This window comes from Episyrphus balteatus, chromosome 3 (genome assembly GCF_945859705.1).
Source record: "Episyrphus balteatus chromosome 3, idEpiBalt1.1, whole genome shotgun sequence".
NCBI lineage: Eukaryota > Metazoa > Arthropoda > Insecta > Diptera > Syrphidae > Episyrphus > Episyrphus balteatus.
In genome coordinates, this window is record NC_079136.1 from 29,274,276 (window position 1) to 29,293,197 (window position 18,922).

Genomic DNA, 18,922 nt, shown 5'->3' on the forward strand with positions numbered 1-18,922 from the left:
ACTTTTTAATCGATTATTTCAAAAAGAATTGATTGAAATAACTTTACTTCAAAATTAGAATAAAGTGTACAGTTCTAGCTTTTGAAAAAGCTATCATTCATAACTGTTAGTGTTGCCATTGTATTTTAATTTGTTTTTATTATTTAAGGTCATTTTTTAGAAAATTGCCATTCGCGTCTAAACGGAGCCAGATAGACCACCCCTCCCATAATAAAAAATTATCGTATTTAACTCCTTTACAAAATACTGTTATCAAATTTCGGCGCCCAAGATATAGTACCCTCCCCCATTTTTTCTTCACTTGTTTTGGTACGATCTTTTTTAAATATTATTTTTCTTTTATCAATCTAAGAAGAATTGAGCAATATAAATGCACGGTTTTTATAGTAAATTTGATGCGGAATACGATAAAAATAATTTTAACCGTTATAAAAAACAGTAAAACATAGTTTTAAGGCTTTTTTCACAGCATGTATCAGTAATTTCGACTTCTAACGCCTGGGAATCAGTCAAAAATATTTTTTTTTGAAAAAAGAAAAATTGAGGTAAGTTGATCTATTGATACTCAATACTTTTTACTTTAAAAAAATTAAAAACTAAGAGCCCCCGCACACTACAGACTTTCTATCGGCCCATAGTTTAGTCGGGTTGGGCTCCTAGTGTGCGCACAGGTAGCCGACTAAACAATCGGGTCGCTAGGAAATATTTTAGTTTGAAGGCAATTGTGTAGCAAAACAAACTTTTTTTTCGATCAAACAAACTTTTTGATCGGCCGATACTTAATCGTTGTAGTGTGCGCACTCTCATACATTTTCATTCTGATTAAGAGACCGACTAAACTGTCGGCCGATAGAAAGTTTGTAGTGTGCGGGGGCTCTAAAAGAGCTTATTTTTTTTAATAAAGGGGTGCGCGCAACCCCTAAACATCATCGAAAAATTCTGAAAAAATTAGGGTAGCATTATTTTGTGTTGAGAAAACAAGTTATCGGTAGAGCAAATCAAAATAATGAAAAAATGATTTTTTTTGGTCCACCCTAATGTTGTATGTTACATGAGAGTAACGCTGGGCTCAAAAGGGTTAAATTGATATTTCAATGCAATAAAGTCATACGTTTTCCTCCTTTCTATATAAAATAATGCAATGCAGTGTTAAAGGCCAGAGCTTAAAATCATGTCTGTGCACTAAATATTCCAAGATACTGCTTTTCAGAAGTTGTCAATTTCGTTGAAATCAAATAATTTTTTCTGACACTGTTCTTGGTACATGTTGCTTGCAATTATGCACAAGATGTAGGTACAATACAAAAATTCTAGCCTTTGAATTTTTAGGAACGATTACATCATTGTTAAGGGTTTGCTTCAGTACACGTTTACGAATATTTTAGTTTTGTGCAATACAAATATATATTCATCATCCATGGTAAGACTAACAAACCAGTTGGTCCACTTGAAATTTGACATTTGTAATCATGATTACATTGGTTAAAATTTGTAAACATTAAAATCTTGAAGATTGGTTAAACCTAGGTTGAATTTAAATTTTAGAATTTTAGACATTGCTTCTAGCACCTAATTCAAAAATTTTCCATTTTTTCTAGCATTTTGAAAAAAAAAACATTTCATAAATTTAAACACTCACCATTCAATACTTTTGGTAAAAATTGAAAAATTAAAAATTTCTTATGTACCTATAAATAATTTTCGATACCTATAAAAATTCGTAAAGATTTCATGTTTTTTGACCGAATTGTACCGACTTCTATGACCTGTTGTACCCTTTTTATAAAAAATGTATCTCTTCTATTTTATCTTAGCAAGGCTCTTTTTTACTGTGACCTCTACTTTCTCTGACTGTATAAAGTGGTGTTTGTATGGCCTATACAAATTGTGTCCACACATCTTTTGTCCTTAAGTAGCTTACCATACATCTCTATCTTTCTTGTTTATTGCCAAATCTAGAAGAATTATGTGGTACACAATTTAAACAACAAAATAAAATATATTTTACACATCAGGTTTTATTCATTGGCAGTGGCAGCTTAAATAATTCGTTATAAAACTTTTATACAAGAAATCAAAATAATAAAAAAATTAAAACAATAATACAAAAAAACTTAATTATAAAAATGAGAAAATAAAGAGAAATAAGAACTCTTAAAATAATGAATTTGAAAAAAAATTTCAACTTTAAATAAATTTTAAAATTCTTACACAAAAAATATAATATTTTGTTTTTAAATTTAACATTAAACGAAAAAATGACGTTATGAGTATATTCTTGATGATCAGACTTAAATCTGATCGTTTCGATGATGATTGCACTTAAAGAGAGCGTTTTGAAGAGAAAATAGATTTTAAACACATAACGGAGGTTTAATTCACATGTTGTTGATAAGGCACTTTTATGGTGAATTTGGTGAATCATTTCACCTTTTTCGGTGATTATCTACTTTCGGTATTTGTAGCCTCCGTCTGAGGAGTAGCTTTGTGGAATAGTTTCTGGGACAGAACTGGGAGCACCGTATGAGCTTGATGGGATTGATGCGGATGGATAGCCTCCAGATCCTCCTCCACTTGAAGGAGCACCGTAGCTAGAAGATGGCGCTGAAGGTCCGGAAACAGATGGAGCTCCATAGCTACTGGATGGAACTGATCCTGAGGAACTGTAACCACCCCCACCTGATGGTCCCTGAGGAGCATCGTAACTAGAGGCTGGACCAGAAGCAGGGGCTCCATAGCTTGAAGACGGTGGGGAGGAGGGTCCTGATGGAGCACCATATGAAGACGATGGCACGGGACCAGAAGCTGGAGCTCCATAGCTGGATGAAGGAATAGATGGAGCACCATAACTGGAAGATGGAGGTGATGGAGCTGATGGGGCTCCATAGCTTGACGAAGGCGCCGAAGGTGCACCATAGCTTGAAGATGGTGGAGATGGAGCTCCATAAATGATGGATGGTGCTGGTCCTGTTGGAGCACCATAGCTACCAGATGGAGGAGATGGAGCACCATAGCTGGATGAAGGTCTTGAAGGTGCAGCTGGAGCTCCGTAGCTAGATGATGGTGGTGAAGGTGCACCATAGCTAGATGATGGTCTTGATGGAGCAGGTGCTGAAGCCGATGGATAACCTCCAGAGCCTCCTGAAGAAGGAGCACCATAACTGGAAGATGGTTGTGATGCTGATGGATATCCGCCTCCTGAACCTCCCGATGAGTATCCACCTCCTGATGAACCGCCTGATGAGTATCCTCCTGATGAACCGCCTGATGAATATCCTGCAGATCCGCCTGATGAGTATCCACCGCCACCGCCTCCACCTCCAGATGAAGGTGCGCCATAGCTTGATGATGGAATATTTACAGTTGGTGCGCCATAACTAGATGAAGGAGCTGGTGCAGATGGAGCACCGTAGCTGCCTGAAGGTGCTGAAGGTGCACCATAACTTGACGAAGGTCTTGATGGAGCTGGAGCAGATGGAGCACCGTAGCTAGATGATGGTCTAGATGGTGCAGCTGGAGCACCATAGCTGGACGATGGGGCTGAGCTGTATCCTCCTGAACCACCACCAGAAGATGGGTAGCCTCCGGAACTTCCACCAGATGATGGATATCCACCCCCACCACCACCGGAAGAATATCCGCCTCCACCGCCTCCTGAAGAAGGTGCACCGTAGCTAGATGATGGAGCTGAACTGTAACTTGGACCAACTGGTGCGTTATAGCTTGAGGATGGAGCAGACGGAGCACCATAGCTTCCCGAGGGTGCAGAAGGAGCGCCGTAACTAGATGAAGGAGCTGATACCGAAGGAGCACCATAGCTTGAAGAAGGTGCTGGGGCAGATGGAGCACCATACAATGAAGATGGCCGTGATGGAGCTGCTGGCGCACCATACGAAGAGGATGGCCTTTGTGCAGGTGGGGCGCCATAGCTGGGAGATGGGCGAGATGGAGCTCCATAGCTTGGTGAAGGCTTCGATGGTGCTCCATAGCTGGGAGAAGGTGCTGAAGGAACTCCATAGCTAGTTGAAGGTGGTGATACCTTTGGGGCACCGTAACTTCCTGATGGTGACGATGGTGGTGCTCCGTATGATGATGATGGTCTTTTCGGCGGTCCATAGCTTGAAGATGGTCGTTTTGGCGGGCCATAACTTGATGATGGTGGGGAAGCTGGTGGTCCATAACTAGAAGATGGCTTTTTTGGTGGGCCAAAGCTTGGAGGAGCTCCATAGCTTGGAGATGGACGGCTAGGTGCTCCATAGCTTGAAGAAGGTGGGCCAGCCGGTGGGGCTCCATAACTTGATGATGGTCGACTCACAGTGGGTGCACCATAACTACCCGAAGGCTTAGACGGAGCACCATAGCTAGATGAAGGACCTGATGGAGGTGCTCCATAGCTGCTGGATGGTCTAGATGGGGCACCGTAACTGCCCGATGGTGGTGCTGGTGGGGCACCATAACTGCCCGATGGCCTTGAAGGAGCACCATAACTCTGTGATGGAGCTGCTGGTCCCGAAGGAGGTGGCAAATAAGAATTCGATGGTGCATTATATCTCGTTGATGGCCTTTGTCCAGATGTTGGCGGCAGGTAACCATTCGACGGTGATGGAGGTTCACACAAAACCATCCTCATGCTGCATATCACGATACAAAGTACCTGACGAAAGACACAAATACACACATGATATAATTTTGTAAAACGAACAAAATTATGAAACAATCGTGGAAACTTACCGCCGTCTTCGTCAACCTTATCATCCTCATCGTGATTGAACTAGTTTCTCACAGAATTAACAACCTGCAACAAAAAAGAAGAAAAAAAAATAAGCTAGATGAGATCTATTTAGTCCAATTAAGAGCCTCCCAACCCCAACTCCCATCATCACAACTCTGTTGTCGACTACTTTATACGAAATATACGAATATTGCGTAAGGCGCCTCCGTATAATCAAAGCAATTTTTTTACATATAAACGAGAATAATATAGCAAGAGCGCGAATCGAAGCGACTAAATATTTTTACGCATGCGTAACCGCATCCCGTACAATTATATTGCGTTATTTAACGCTTCTCAGCCAAAGTTAATTGATTTCTGATGCTCTACGACTATGATGGTGGTGGTAGTAGAAGCATGTGGTGGCAATGTGCATTAAATCCACTGTCATATTTTTTAATACTCTCCCCAAAGGAAGATGCGACCGACCAAGACATGAAGTGAAATTGACTTCCAAAGTTGCAGCAGACTCTTCTTCAGTCTTCCACTATTCAACTTATTTATTTTGCTGTTTTTGTTGCCAACAATAGCGAAAGTAGGTTCAGGCAGAGTTATACTTAGATATCTTAATACGGGTAGAGAGTAAGTCAGGCCTTGATTTGTTTGAGGTTGGATATTTGTTGTTTTTGTTTTTTTTTTTTTGCTTACTTTCTGGTAAACGTTACAAGTTCGGGCTTCCGCCAGAGGGATACCTCTGTTTTACCTAGACTTTGATTCCAAATCGTGATTCAGACACCCACAAGTCGTGATTGGTTTTATTTGTAAATAAATTCATTTTCAAGATGGTTTGACATAATCGAAGGAAAGTGAGATCGTTAGTTCCCTTTTTATCGATCAGTATGGTTGAAATGCTTTTGGGAGATATAAAAAAAGGAAGAAGAATCGTGACATTGAAGTTCCTTCACATGGTCATGGTTCATGTTTTGACATTTGTATGGTTGAATCAGTTTGTAGATATATAACTTAACTGCTAACAGCTTGCAAACTAAGATCTAACAACGGGTTTCGAAGCCTTTGAAGTTAAGAAAATAAGGTCATTCGAATTTTTAGATTTTTTTTTTTTTTTAATTTCAATTCCTGATCGTAAAAGATCATAAAATGTAATATAATCGAAAAATATAAAACATATCAATTGAAGGAGGAAAGTATTTGAGAATTGTTCGTCTTATCGAAACTTATTTAAAGTTTTGTTTCGCTTTTTGTAAGAATTGTTACAGACTTTTTGAAGAAGAATAAGATCGTGTCCATTTTTCTTAAGAAAATCTGGTACTATTTCTTGTTCGAATTTTAAGGAGCGTAACTGTAAAAATTTACTATTGAGCCCCGTTACATTGAATCAGTAGATTTTTTCGACCGTTCTTTGGAACGTAAGTATATCTCGATAGATATTTTATCGATTTGAAACAAATCGGAGGAACATGATTTCTTTCAAACGGATACCTCGATTGGGCCTAGTAATAAATAAGGGTTGGGGTCAAAATTCTGCCGGGGTCAAAATTCTTTTGTCAAAATTCTGCTTTCCAAATTCTGCTTTACAAAATTCTGCTTTCAAAATTCTGCTTTTCAAAATTCTGTTTTTCAAAATTTTGTTTTTCAAAATTCTGCTTTTCAAAATTCTGTTTTTCAAAATTCTGCAAAAAATTAAAAAAGGGTTTGGAAAATGTTAAAAAGCGCGCGCTTTTTAACATTTTCCAAACCCTTTTTTAATTTTTTGCAAAATTCTGTAAAATCATCTTCTTGATAAATTGTCTGCTTATTTGATTACTTACCTACACAATTTGTCATTCTTTGAATGCATATTAATTTTTGTTTTAATACTAAACATTTCCGAAAATAATTCAAATTTTTTTTTATTTATCAAATAAAGATGAATAATCAAAAATTTGAATAAGAAAAAGAATATTTTGTATCAAACAACATCGGCTCCAATAAGTTATAGATTTAATTCGAAAGAAAGTCAGTCTATGCATTTTAAAAAATATTTCCGACACTTAAACAAAAAAAATTAGTAAAGTACCAATGTTGAATTACATTAATGAGGTGTATTTTTCTTTAGTCAGCACATATGTATGCTATAAAAAAAAAAAAACAGAATTGGCAGAATTTTTTTGTTTAAGTATAATGCTGGCAGAATTTTGAAAAGCAGAATTTTAAAAAGCAGAATTTTGAAAAGCAGAATAGAAAAAAAGCAGAATTTTGAAAAACAGAATTTTCGTTAAAAAAGCAGAATTTTGAAAAGCAGAATTTTGAAGCCAGAATTTTGACCCGATCCCAATAAATAATTCTTTGGATAACTTTTGTAAAAATATAAACTTTGAAATCTTGGAAGAATCTTTTATATTTTGCTATTTTTGAAATTAAAAACTCTTCTAACTGAAAAGCATTAATACATTTTTTTGTGTGAATGAGACAAATCTTTAATTTCGATTTGTTTTATTTTGATCTAAAAAAAATGCCTGTAAATCAAATTTTTCACTTTCATGCTTTTGTTTCAACAAAATATAAATGTTCATGTTTTTTGGTTTTCCATTGATAAAAAAAATTAAAAACTGTATGACGAATGATGTTAGAGCTTTTTTTTTTGAATATACTGAGGAATAATTATAAATGAATAGGTGAAAAAGTCAGAGTCTGACCTTTTATTGAATTGACAAAACCATTTCTGAGGGTCTAATGACTTCCATTTTTCTGTTTGTTATACAAGTCATTGAGTCTTGAGAAATTTTGAATTCCTGATACGATTTTGGTATATTTATCAACTCTTATGAAAATTGCACAAATTAGAGCATTAAATAAATTTTACTAGACGAAAACTACGTTGTAAAAATGCAACTATCAGTCAATAGTTGATACAAATTAAATTTCGATATCTTATTACTCAATTAAGAAAAGTTTTGAAAGCTGAGAATGGTCCTAACCGTTATTAAATGAAATCTAATTACAAAATTACATTAAAAAGTTGACCAGTTTTCCTATAAATTAGGTTTAAAAATCCCAAATTTGAGTATTTATCAACTAAAGATTGATAGTTGTAAATCACAATAAGGCTGAGTGATAAAACTTGAGATAAACTGATTCGCATTTGAATTAAAAATAAAAAAAAAACCATTCTGCAAAGTTTGTATCTGAATCTGTTTTAAACGTCATTGTAACTCTAAAAAAACCTTTAAACCGAAATCACTTCAGTTAATGGGTATTTTAAGCACATAAAAGATGGCTTCTTTTGAAGTAAAATGTTGCCCCTGAATCTGTTTCTGCAATTTTATATATAACCGCAAACCTTAAGATATTGCAAAATACTCATGATTTAATGAAAATAATCTTGTACTACTAACTTTAAATGCTCTGCAATACCATTTCTGGCCTGGTAGACAATAAATGCCTTGATTTCCTTAAATGTTTATTTCTTTGAATTTTACAAGTAAAACACTCTTAGTAGTCCTTCACCTCCAAATGAAAGCGTCTAATTAAAAGTCTATAATGACAGCCCCATAAAAACTTAAGCATCATTCAAAACTAAAACAAGACAAAACTACTTTTTACCGAATCTTCAAAGAACAAGTATAAACAAATGAAAATAAAGTTCCCTGTTTATCGACCTTAAAATTTAATTCAATTCAAGAAAAAAAAAAAAAATACCTATCCAAATTGAGTGAATTATCAGCTATGTACGAATATAAAGGTAATTGGATATCGTTTGATGGCATCACGAAAGAGCTGTCTTGAAAAATTTAAAATTTTTCTCTTTTCTCAGCCCCATCCCATCGTTTGATTTATGTTTATATAAAAAAAAACTATATATAAAATCGAAAGTGCAAGTGCATGTGTCATGTCCATCGACCAAGTTTTGTTGTTTTCGAGAGGAGGTATTTTTCATGTTGTTGTTGTCGATATTTGATGTATCATCATTTCTGACTTAATGAGCTTTGTATGAGGGTCTCCGTCAGATCATCTCATGGTACAAAGTCATTAGGAAGTATATACAAGTTGTCTACAACAGATAGTACATCTCTCTCTACCTATATGCTGTCACAAAGGGTATAGCTGTCAATTCTTCATCTTCAACTTGTATGTGTGTTTTTTTTGTTGTTACTTAATATAAGTTCCGATGTACACATACGTATTTTTCGGATCTCATGAATGAACATTGCATAGATTTTCATTTATTATTGCATTTGGAATTAAAGTTTCTTTTCCTATAGGTTTGCGCTTCCAAAGCACTTTCCAACAGTTTGACGCATCTGCCGAATAAATTTTGAGCAGGTACCTTGTTGCAATCGCACGTTAAGATGTTTTTCTTTCTTTTGAGACTTCATCATTTTATAATAAGGCAATTCATAACACTGTGTCGTGTCGTGCGGAAAGTCGTATATTTTCCCATCCTATCAAAACTATACATACTTATAGATTGTTTGCGTGATGTAAAGTCTTAAGGGTATGTTATACGCATAGTCATAAAATAAATTTATAATAGGTACGAGATTAATGTGATGTAATGAGGAAGTACTCAAAAGAAGGTCCATAATGAATTCACTATACTTCTACTTAGAAAGGACATAGTTCTATAATGATTCGTTTTCAGGTCAGAACTTTTAATGTTCAAGTCTCACAAGATTGCCAGGAAAAAAAAGCATATTGTGATGAAACACGAAACAGCTTCGGATAAATGGACTGATATACTTTGAAACGTTTCCGTCAATCATTCGCAAAGAAAAATGGATTACAATTTACGGGTATGCACGTGGAATGTTATTGGAATGAACGAACTTTGCAAAGCGGAACATCCAGGAAGGTAGCTAAATTATAAATGAAGTTGAGGATTCTACCAACGAGTTGCCAGAAGAAGTCAACCTTTAGTCAAATCTAAGGATCTTACCACCAGGTAACAATGAGTTTTATTTATAAGACCCTTTTATGCGTTTAGTTTGAATGGCACAAACCAAAAGAGGTAGAACCTCTACAAAAATTCTGAAGAAGAAGTTCTGATAGTTTAAAATTTTTACCGACGCTGGAAAGCCCTCTTGAGGGGGGAAGATGCAGTCATGTAGCTGCTTCAAAATATTTTTTATAAAAACCTACAATTTGAAAGACAAAAACTTATTAGTCTTAACTCTTTAAAAAAGTTAAACGCGAAATGATGTCTGAACTTCTTATGTGATATTTATTAGATAGCTGAAAAAAAATTAGTCCATGACTTTTACCTCCAAAGGCCTCCATATTCAATTTAATGTGACGGCACTTAGCCTATGAACAGCAACTTGGTTAGGCGCTTTGAACGATACTTTATTTGTAAAGTAACGAAAAATAGTTTGAAAGTTCTGAGGGAACATAGCCCTCTTTTTGGTTATGCAAAAACGCAACACGAAGTTTAACCCAGTCGGAACTATCTTTCTTAAATCCTCAAAATCTGCTCTGTCATCATTCATCAATAAGAGTTGATTCCTATCATTGTTTTGGACTATGTGTCAAAGAATGTTAATACAGCTGAATGTTTGTAAAAGAATATCTGTACAAACCTCAAGGACAGGCAGACAATTTCTGTTTCTATAAACTGAGTAAGGAATAAAGACCTATCTCAAACATTAAAAAAAGAGTGTGTGTACACATGTACACGCGACTGAAGTTATACTTCTCATTCAGTATATGTAAATGAATTTCATTTGATATTTTTAATTTCTATTATGAAGTAATTAATCCACACTTAGTTTTTTTACATTTTTATCAAGTGAACAATAAATTAATAATTAATTTATTATTCTTTCATCCTCCTTGAGTCCATGTAGTTTTCAATTTATTCTGTGAAATTTACTCATGTTGTGCGGTTCAGAACGTACGGTATATGGTTAATTTTATGAGAATTGTGTGTGCTTCAGCACTAGTAGTAGCAATATGGAACTTGCAGGGTTGCTACAAAGCTCAAAAGTTAGCTGAGCTCAGTTCACAGATGTTTGGTTCTTGTTATTAGTGGAATTATTTTAACACATGGATATTTTTATAAATAAAACAGATAATTTTTCGTGATCTTTTTTCTTGTAAATATATTTCTTTTTTTATTTTTTTTATATTTTTTATCATAAAAATTTTTTCAAAATTCCGAGAAAATCGCGTTTGAAAGTTGGGGTAAATTTATTTTTCGAAAAATCCCCGAATCTTTGAACGCTCCTGGAAGCTAAACCGTTTGAGAGCAATTTTTGGGAGTGATGCCAAATGATAGCTTTTGTCATGGGCCTACGCTTTGCACATTGTCAGATTGCCTATTTTTTCAGAATCGTGCCTATTTTTTTTTTACTTTTAATTTCTCCCGGTTTGAGAACGCGTGGACCTACAGGGATGGGAGTTGTACCCAAATGAAGGTTAGAGTCCCCGCTACCTTTTGGCATCAAAACATTTTTTTCATTTTCTTCAAAATTCCGCGATATAGGCGTTTGAACGCTTTGATCTAGAGACAGGGGAGTGGTGCCATATGAAAGCTTATGTTCTCAGCTACCCGATAGTGGTATAATCCGGTTTTTCGATTTTTTTCAAAAATCCGAGAAAATCGCCTTTGAAAGTTGGGGTAAAATTTTTTTTCGAAATATCCCCGAATCTTTGAACGCTCCTAGAAGCTAAACCGCTTGAGAGCAATTTTTGAGAGTGATGCCAAATGATAGCTTGTGTCATGGGCCTACGCTTTGCACATTGTCAGATTTTTCAAAAATCGCCTTCCATGTTAAACCACCACATCATGCCTATTTTTTCAGAATCGTGCCAATTTTTTTTTTACTTTTAATTTCTCCCGGTTTGAGAACGCGTGGACCTACAGGGGATGAGAGTTGTACCCAAATGTAGGTTAGAGTCTCCGCTACATTTTGGCATCAAATTTTTTTTTTCATTTTCTTCAAAATTCCGAGATATAGGCGTCGGAATTTGGGGGGCGCTCACTTTCAGCTCAGCTCAAATGAGCTGAGCTATGATACCTAGCTCAAAAGTGAGCTAGCTCAAATTTGAGCTGAGCTGTGAGCTGAGCTGAAATGTGAGCTTTTTGCAACCCTGGCAACTTGCCACATGGGAATTACCACATGCAACTTGTCACATGCAACTTGCCACACGCAACTTGCCACATGCAACTTGCCACACGCAACTTGCCACATGCAACTTACCACACGCAACCTGCCACATGCAGCTTGCCACATGCAACTTGCCACACGCAACTTGCCACATACAACTTGCCACATGCAACTTGCCACATACAACTTGCCACATGCAACTTGCCACATAAAACATGTAACTTGCAACGTGTTGTGTGTTTTATGTTTGCCGTACTGCGGCGTACTGCATTTTTAAATACTAAAGTACTGCCTACTCTAAAGGTGAAACGACAGCCCTGCTACCCAGGGTGATCGCGTCATAATCCCTTTGACATTCTTGTCAAAAAGTAAATTTTCATACTCACCCTCCCATAAGAAGTATAACTTCAAAAAGATGCTCTAATAAACACTAATCATCCTAGCCCTGATTTATGGTGCAGAGGCATGAACTCTCTTCCGAACGGGCGAAAGCTCTCTAAGGGTATTAGAAAGAGAGATCTAAAAAAACGAAGACAAGAAAACGACTGGCGAAGACAATACTACGACGAATTGTATTTTTCAGTGGCGTATCACTGCCAAGCCTTATTTATTTGCAGTACATTTGGTATCAGAAACCGATTGACACTTTCAAGTTTCAAGTTAAATAAATTTGCGCTTGGTTGTTGATAAATGTACGTTTGAATTGAATGAAGTTACCAGAGAAACTGTCCTTGCGTAAAAAAGTGGCATAATTTTATCAATTTGTCAAAAAAAAATTTTTAATCAAATGTTGATGAAGTGTTAAGAAGTGTTTAGAACAAATGAGGTTAATTTAATTTAAGACGTACAGAGGGATATAAATAGATTTGAGCGAAATATTAAAAAATCAGCCCAATTATGAATTTTAGCCGGAATTTTGTCATTCGAAAAATTCTTGTTCTTCTCTATCCGCATTTTTAAAAACATTTTCGAATTTTCTAAAAATGAAAAATACTCGTATATTCATTTTTTTGTCGCAAAATTTAAGTGGAATAAAGTAGTTCACCAGAAAAATCGTTAGTTATAAATAGAATTTTTCGAACTGAACAACTTTTTCTCTCATTTAATTCAGTAAGTGGAACGCATTAGGTTTTTGTATTGAACTCAAACACAGAAGTGTGAATGCTACAAATATTTTGATCTTCAAAGATTCAGTTTTTGTTTGGTTTTACGTTTTTATAAAGGTTTACTCTTATTTTGGATTAAAATATTAATCAATTTTATGACTCCCATTAAAACTGTCTTTTTTTCAAGTTTTCATTCACAATTTTTTTACGACCAATACAAAGTCTTAATAAACCACATGCAACCTCAACCTCTGGTCATGCAATTTATAAACATAGGAAAAACATTTTCTTTTGTTTGATTATTTAATTTTCTTTTTGAATGCGAATGAATGGAATTTGCAACATTTTTTTATGTGCACTTGCAACAAGTTGCTATGCGTTATTTGTACCTATTGTTTATAGAAGAAAAACCTTAACAACTTGATAATTTTGTCGTTACTGATGTTTATTTTTTCTCCTCGCAAATTTAAATATATTTGCATTTTGCAAATATTTAAAATATTTTATTTACTGCAAAGCATGAACATGAAGTAAACGTAAATATTTAAATAAGCAACAAGTCGGTTGCATCAGTTTTGTTTGTAGAAATAAACTAGGTGGCCAGACATTTGTTTTCGTCGTAGCGTGGGTCAGTATTCATCAGTATTGTATTTGCTTTAAGCTACTACAACATGAATTGCAACGATGACGACAAAACAAAACCTAGTTGATGGTAGTTATGCGATAACGTGTGAAATGAAACTCTGCGAGTGATTTTATCTCGCGACAGTATGAATAGCTATGTTTTGAATAGCTTAGTTGCGCTTATACACATTTACTAGATTACAACGGTAATTATTTGTATATTAAATTGAAAACAGTCGTGGGGGCTTTCAGAGATATCATGTTTTTTGTTGTTTAGAGTAGTAAACAAAAGAGGATTTCTTCACCTTGATCCTTTGATATTATTTTTTGTAGGCGTGTTTATTTTTTCATGAGATTTTGCAAAGTAGATTTTTTGTGATGATGAACTACTTTGACCAAATATATGTAGAAGCGCAATCGGAGTTCCTTTGATAAGAAGACTTCAAGACTAACTTTGCGATTTTACCTTCGCCATTTTGAGGTAGATTTATCAATTTATAAATAGATTTAATATTATCATTTATCATATGATGAAAATCTATGATTGCATTGTTCAATATTGACAGGTTTAATCAGTCAATCAAGTTGATGAGGTCAACCTTATAGGCAGCCAAGTCAGTTTGATAAGTTGTTGCGAATTGAGGAAGTCTTGAAAATTACATCAATAGGTTACAAATTGTACGTTCTTGTAATCAAGGTGTTTCGAACAATTCATTAAACAAAAAAACATAAATTGCAATTATTTTATTTTGTCCACAACGGGACGCACGATGTTTTGTAAGGTCTTAATTAATTTACAAAGAGGAGTCAAATATGTGTACGAATGTGCAATGTAAATGGATGTAAGCAAGATTAATAATAAAGAGCTGATCAGAAAATGGCAAAACATATTACTAAGCACATGTACATTTTTCTGTTACAAGAATCTAAGAAAGGCTCAGGTTCTTTTCTTTATATTCTGGAAAAATGTATTCAAAATCCACTTGATTTTTGTAGTGGAGACACAATCATAACACATTCGTTCTGTTAATTATATCAGTTTAAATACAACTTGTGACGGAAAAGAGAGTTTTTAAGCAGTCCAATTAGATCCAAGCGAATGCATAAGTAAGTAAGTTCAAAATTGGTTAAATTATTTGGTCAGTGTTACAAATTTTTATATTATTAAGACTTTCTTTCCAAAAAAAAATGTTACGTATACACCACCGTGACCCGAAAATCTTAATACTTGGCTTTTGAAGAACTTTTTCATAGGAAAATTTTACAAGTTACAGGAGGACAAGTTACCGAGGACTTCAGTATAGGGTCTGTTTAGTTAAAATAAAACACCCTGTGCTACCCATGATATTAAAACAAAAAAAACAAAAACACTTTTGATTCTTGATTTTTGAGTTTTGTAAAATTCCACAGTTGATAAAACTAGTTGCAGAATTCTTTTATGAGCCCTTAAGACTCACCATGCTTCAAGATTGCTTCTTCAACGATATAAACTACAAAATTTTAAAAATTAAAACATAAATATTACTAATAACAGCTCAAGTAGCACACTGGTGTATAAATTGGTGTAAATTCATTAATTTTGGTGTAAAATTGAGGAAATTGAAAAAATATGGTGTATTTCTCAAAATTAGTGGTATAAAAATTATACCACTGTCTTTTCTGTGAAAAATTTCAACATTTTTTTAAGATTCTGTGCAAAAAATACACCGATATTCAGTTGTTTTTATAATATACCATTAATGGTGCATAAAATTATTCGATTCTGAAATCAACCAAAACGGTATATTTTGTACACTCTCTTTGGTGTAGGAAGCACACCCTGTGGACATAAAATTCACCAGAATGCATAAATGGGAGAAGACATATTTTTCAATGGCCGCCATTTAAAAAAAGAAGACAGCAATTAATTTTTTTACTATAATAGTATATTTATTGACCTAATTATCCCGTATTCTTGTTTTTTCCATTCGGTATATTATATTATAAAAGAACTCTTCTAAAAAAATGTAAAAACAGCAACAAAATTATAATTTTTGAAAAAACTGATTTTTAAAATCGAACAAAAAAATCATTAATTCAGTGAAATTTTTGAGGCGCTTGATTTTTAGAGGGGGTAGTATCTAAAATTAGTAGACAGAATGTGTTTCGTTTTTAAATTAGGCAAACAAATTCATATTTAACCATTAGTTTCTTATGGCAATATTATGAAAGTGAATAAAAGTTCATTTTCATTTATTTCATAAGAAATGGTGTGAATTAGAATTCATCAAACTGTTTGAGGTAAAAAATAAACTTTGGTTCAAATTTTAAATTAGAATAATTTAAATTGTGTATTTTATCCATAGATTTATTGTGTATTTTTCAATTTCAAAGGGATAATTTTCACCAAAAACGAGATCATTTAATATACCACTAGCGCCTTTTATACACCAAAATCGGTATATTTTTTTAACCACCGGAGTTTATTATATACGAGAAAATGGTGTATTTTTTATATTCAAAATGCATATCACGAAAGTGCAAAAAATACACCAAATATTTTGGTGTATTTTAGACTTTTGTGCTACTTGAGAGAAGGCTTCGGTAAAAAACATTTGTTGAAATAGCTTATGAAAAATTAAAAAAACAATTAAAAAAAAATTTAAAACGGTTCTGTTAATTGTCCATTTAAAAATTTAGACTGACAAAAAGACGTACGTATTTTTTCACCGACGCGACGTATTTTTTTACACCGTTTTGCCAAGTCTAACTATTATTTCAAGTTCGAGATAAAAATAAAAAACTACTGGGTCTCATGTACTTGCTCTTGTGGTTAGAATATCTCTTATCTTAAAACATTTTTATGAACAAATTTAAAGAACAATATACATTATATCAATTCGATTTTAAGGAATTTCGGAAAAAATGCAAAAAATATATAAAGTTTGATTTTATATATACTGAAACACAATTTTAAATGTTTTTACCACAAAACGAAGTGTGACGTTCTTGCAATGAAAGCAAGTTTTCGAAAAATAAATTTCAAAATTGTTTTTAAAAATTAATAAAGAAAAAAACACTTTAAATCCAAAATAATGTTTTTTCGAAAGTTGTACCTTTTTTGTTTAATTTATGGCTACTAAAACGCTTTTGCATGAATATTTTCATTTAATACGTTTACGAGTAGTTTGGAAATGAAAACCGATCCCGTTAATAAAGGTTATTTGCCTAATTACAAATAACAAATTTAATCCAAATCGTAAGGACGGTTTTTGAGCTCAGTCAGATTTTTTATATTTTGGTTTAGTAATTCAATTGGACATTGTTTTTAGAATATAGAAGAATCAAAGAAGGCATTACATTAACAGTTAGAAACAAATGTTACGCATACGCCACAGTGTACCATATTCGATTTGAATATCGTAGGAAACTTTCCAAAACTATAACAGAATGCAAGTTTAGATTATTCATGTGGTTTTTGCTTAGAATTCAATATACTTAAAGTACAAAAAACTTCCTTTCCAAACCTAAGCCAATCTAAAAATACAATAATTTTTCATTTATTGTTAAGTGTATTATTAATATATGCACTTATAATGTCACTTATTGAAAATAGCTTTCGCTTAAACGCTGCTTATCATTAATTAATTTGAATTTTAAGAAAATTTTATTTTGTTTTAATTTTCTTGAAAGCTGGACACTAAACAAATAACAAAAAAGTCTAAAACTTATTTATTCACTCTATAATAAGAAGTTTCATACAAAAAAAAATAATGGAGGGTGGAAAAATTAAAGTTAAAAGTATAAGAAGTCTGATATTTGTTATAAAATGCGAGAACAGAACCCATTTGTATTGACTGAAGGAGAAAAAAAGCATATTTGCTAAAAAACACTTTAAATCAGCTATAACTTATGAAGACACTGAAACTAAACTGATTTTGTTGTTTTGGATTTTTTTTTCAAAATCACAAATTTGCTAAGGATTAAATTCAAATTTTATTCAAATGAGCAAACCAGCTTCACAGTTATAACTTTTATATTCCACTCGTTAGTGCAAAAATTTAACAATTAAGTTAAATCGTAAAAATAATATTCAAACTAGATTTTTAATTAATTAAATTAATGTAAATTTAATATTATTTTTTATCAAAAATTATCGCAATATTTTGTTTGCAAATTTAATTTAAATCAAAGCAAATTCCTTCACCGATCGACTTAAACATTAATTGCAATAACCGTAAGTTATGCAAATTACAAAATATTAAGAAATCAATTTTTTTTTCTTTATCTCTCAAACGTACACAAAAAATATGAATGAAAGAAGATGATCAACCGATGAAGAGAATCTAATTACAAAAAAAAAAAAAAAAACTAATTATGTTTCCCACTTTTTGTTGTTACACAATTATTCACATCCAAGATCAAAAGATCATTTCAAAACCACAATGTCAGTTGTAGCAAACTATTGTTTCCACAATTCAAAAGTTCACTTCTCAATTCAGGATCATTGATCAGATCACTCACACATCACTTGAATGTCACTCAAATTATCCCTTTTAATTAAAACGATTGTATTTGTTGTTGTATCTATTTACTAACCAGAAAGCGATGTGATTATATAACGAAGATCCGTGTTAACGTTTCCTCGATTTTTTTTTTCGATTCGATTTTTAAGGATATTTAAAATTAGAAAAAATAAGGCTCTAAGGTTGGTTTATTCCGAGATAGAGTTGAATGCAAACTACATAACCTACACCGAGCATCGAGCTATTTTATACCAAAATTGCATATTTCCCTACTTTTGTCTAAATACAATGAAAACTTTTAGTAATATTTCTTGCAATTGTTGTTGTGTTTATAGTTTTTTTTTTTGCTTTCATACTCTTGATCATTGGGAAAATGTTTTTTTTTTTTTTATTTGAGGCATCTACTGTCATAACACAGTCATAGCTCAATCATTTGAAGAGAGCATAGAGACCAAAAAAGAAAAAAAAAATGCATCTTTGAAATTCAACAATTGTTTGAGATACTTTACATTTACAGCTTTGGTCGTGTTGGAGAAAAAGCTCCAAGTCTCTTCTTGTGGATTTGGAAGTTGAGAAAAAGATGCGTTACGTTCACCAACAATCACCCACCAGATACGAATGCCAGGGATGGGGGTAATCGTTATACCAACACTAATACAAAAGGTACACTTTTGTTAGAAATGTGAGCTTGTTTATAATGTTTCTTGTTAACGATCTTTTATTTTGGCAAAGAGCATAAAAGTAGTAACAACACATCCAGCACCACGTGAATGTGCTCATCTTGTATCTAGTTTTGCGCCAAAGCTGAAGATGATGATGAATCTGTAAGATACTTTACGCGGTTTTAATTGGATAGATGGGTCGGCAATA

General features: G+C 33.4%; 1 protein-coding gene across 1 annotated transcript; it reads right to left on the reverse strand.

Annotated features, from left to right (window-relative positions):
- Window positions 1-2,268: 2,268 nt before the first annotated feature.
- LOC129916095 (pro-resilin) lies at window positions 2,269-18,256 on the reverse strand. The gene is made up of 3 exons (XM_055995876.1): window positions 18,126-18,256; window positions 4,732-4,795; window positions 2,269-4,654 (listed from the first exon to the last, which is right to left on the reverse strand). Exons 2-3 carry the CDS (start codon window positions 4,759-4,761, stop codon window positions 2,447-2,449), a joined length of 2,238 nt encoding a protein of 745 aa, XP_055851851.1. The 5' UTR covers window positions 4,762-4,795; window positions 18,126-18,256; the 3' UTR covers window positions 2,269-2,446.
- Between the last annotated feature and the right edge of the window lie 666 nt (window positions 18,257-18,922).

Excerpts from the sequence above, each read along its gene's own strand:
- LOC129916095 (XM_055995876.1), bottom strand. The coding sequence starts at position 4,761 with ATGAGGATGATAAGGTTGACGAAGACGGCG. Across the intron at positions 4,655-4,731 it reads TAAGGTTGACGAAGACGGCG|GTACTTTGTATCGTGATATG; the intron begins GTAAGTTTCCAC and ends GTCTTTCGTCAG.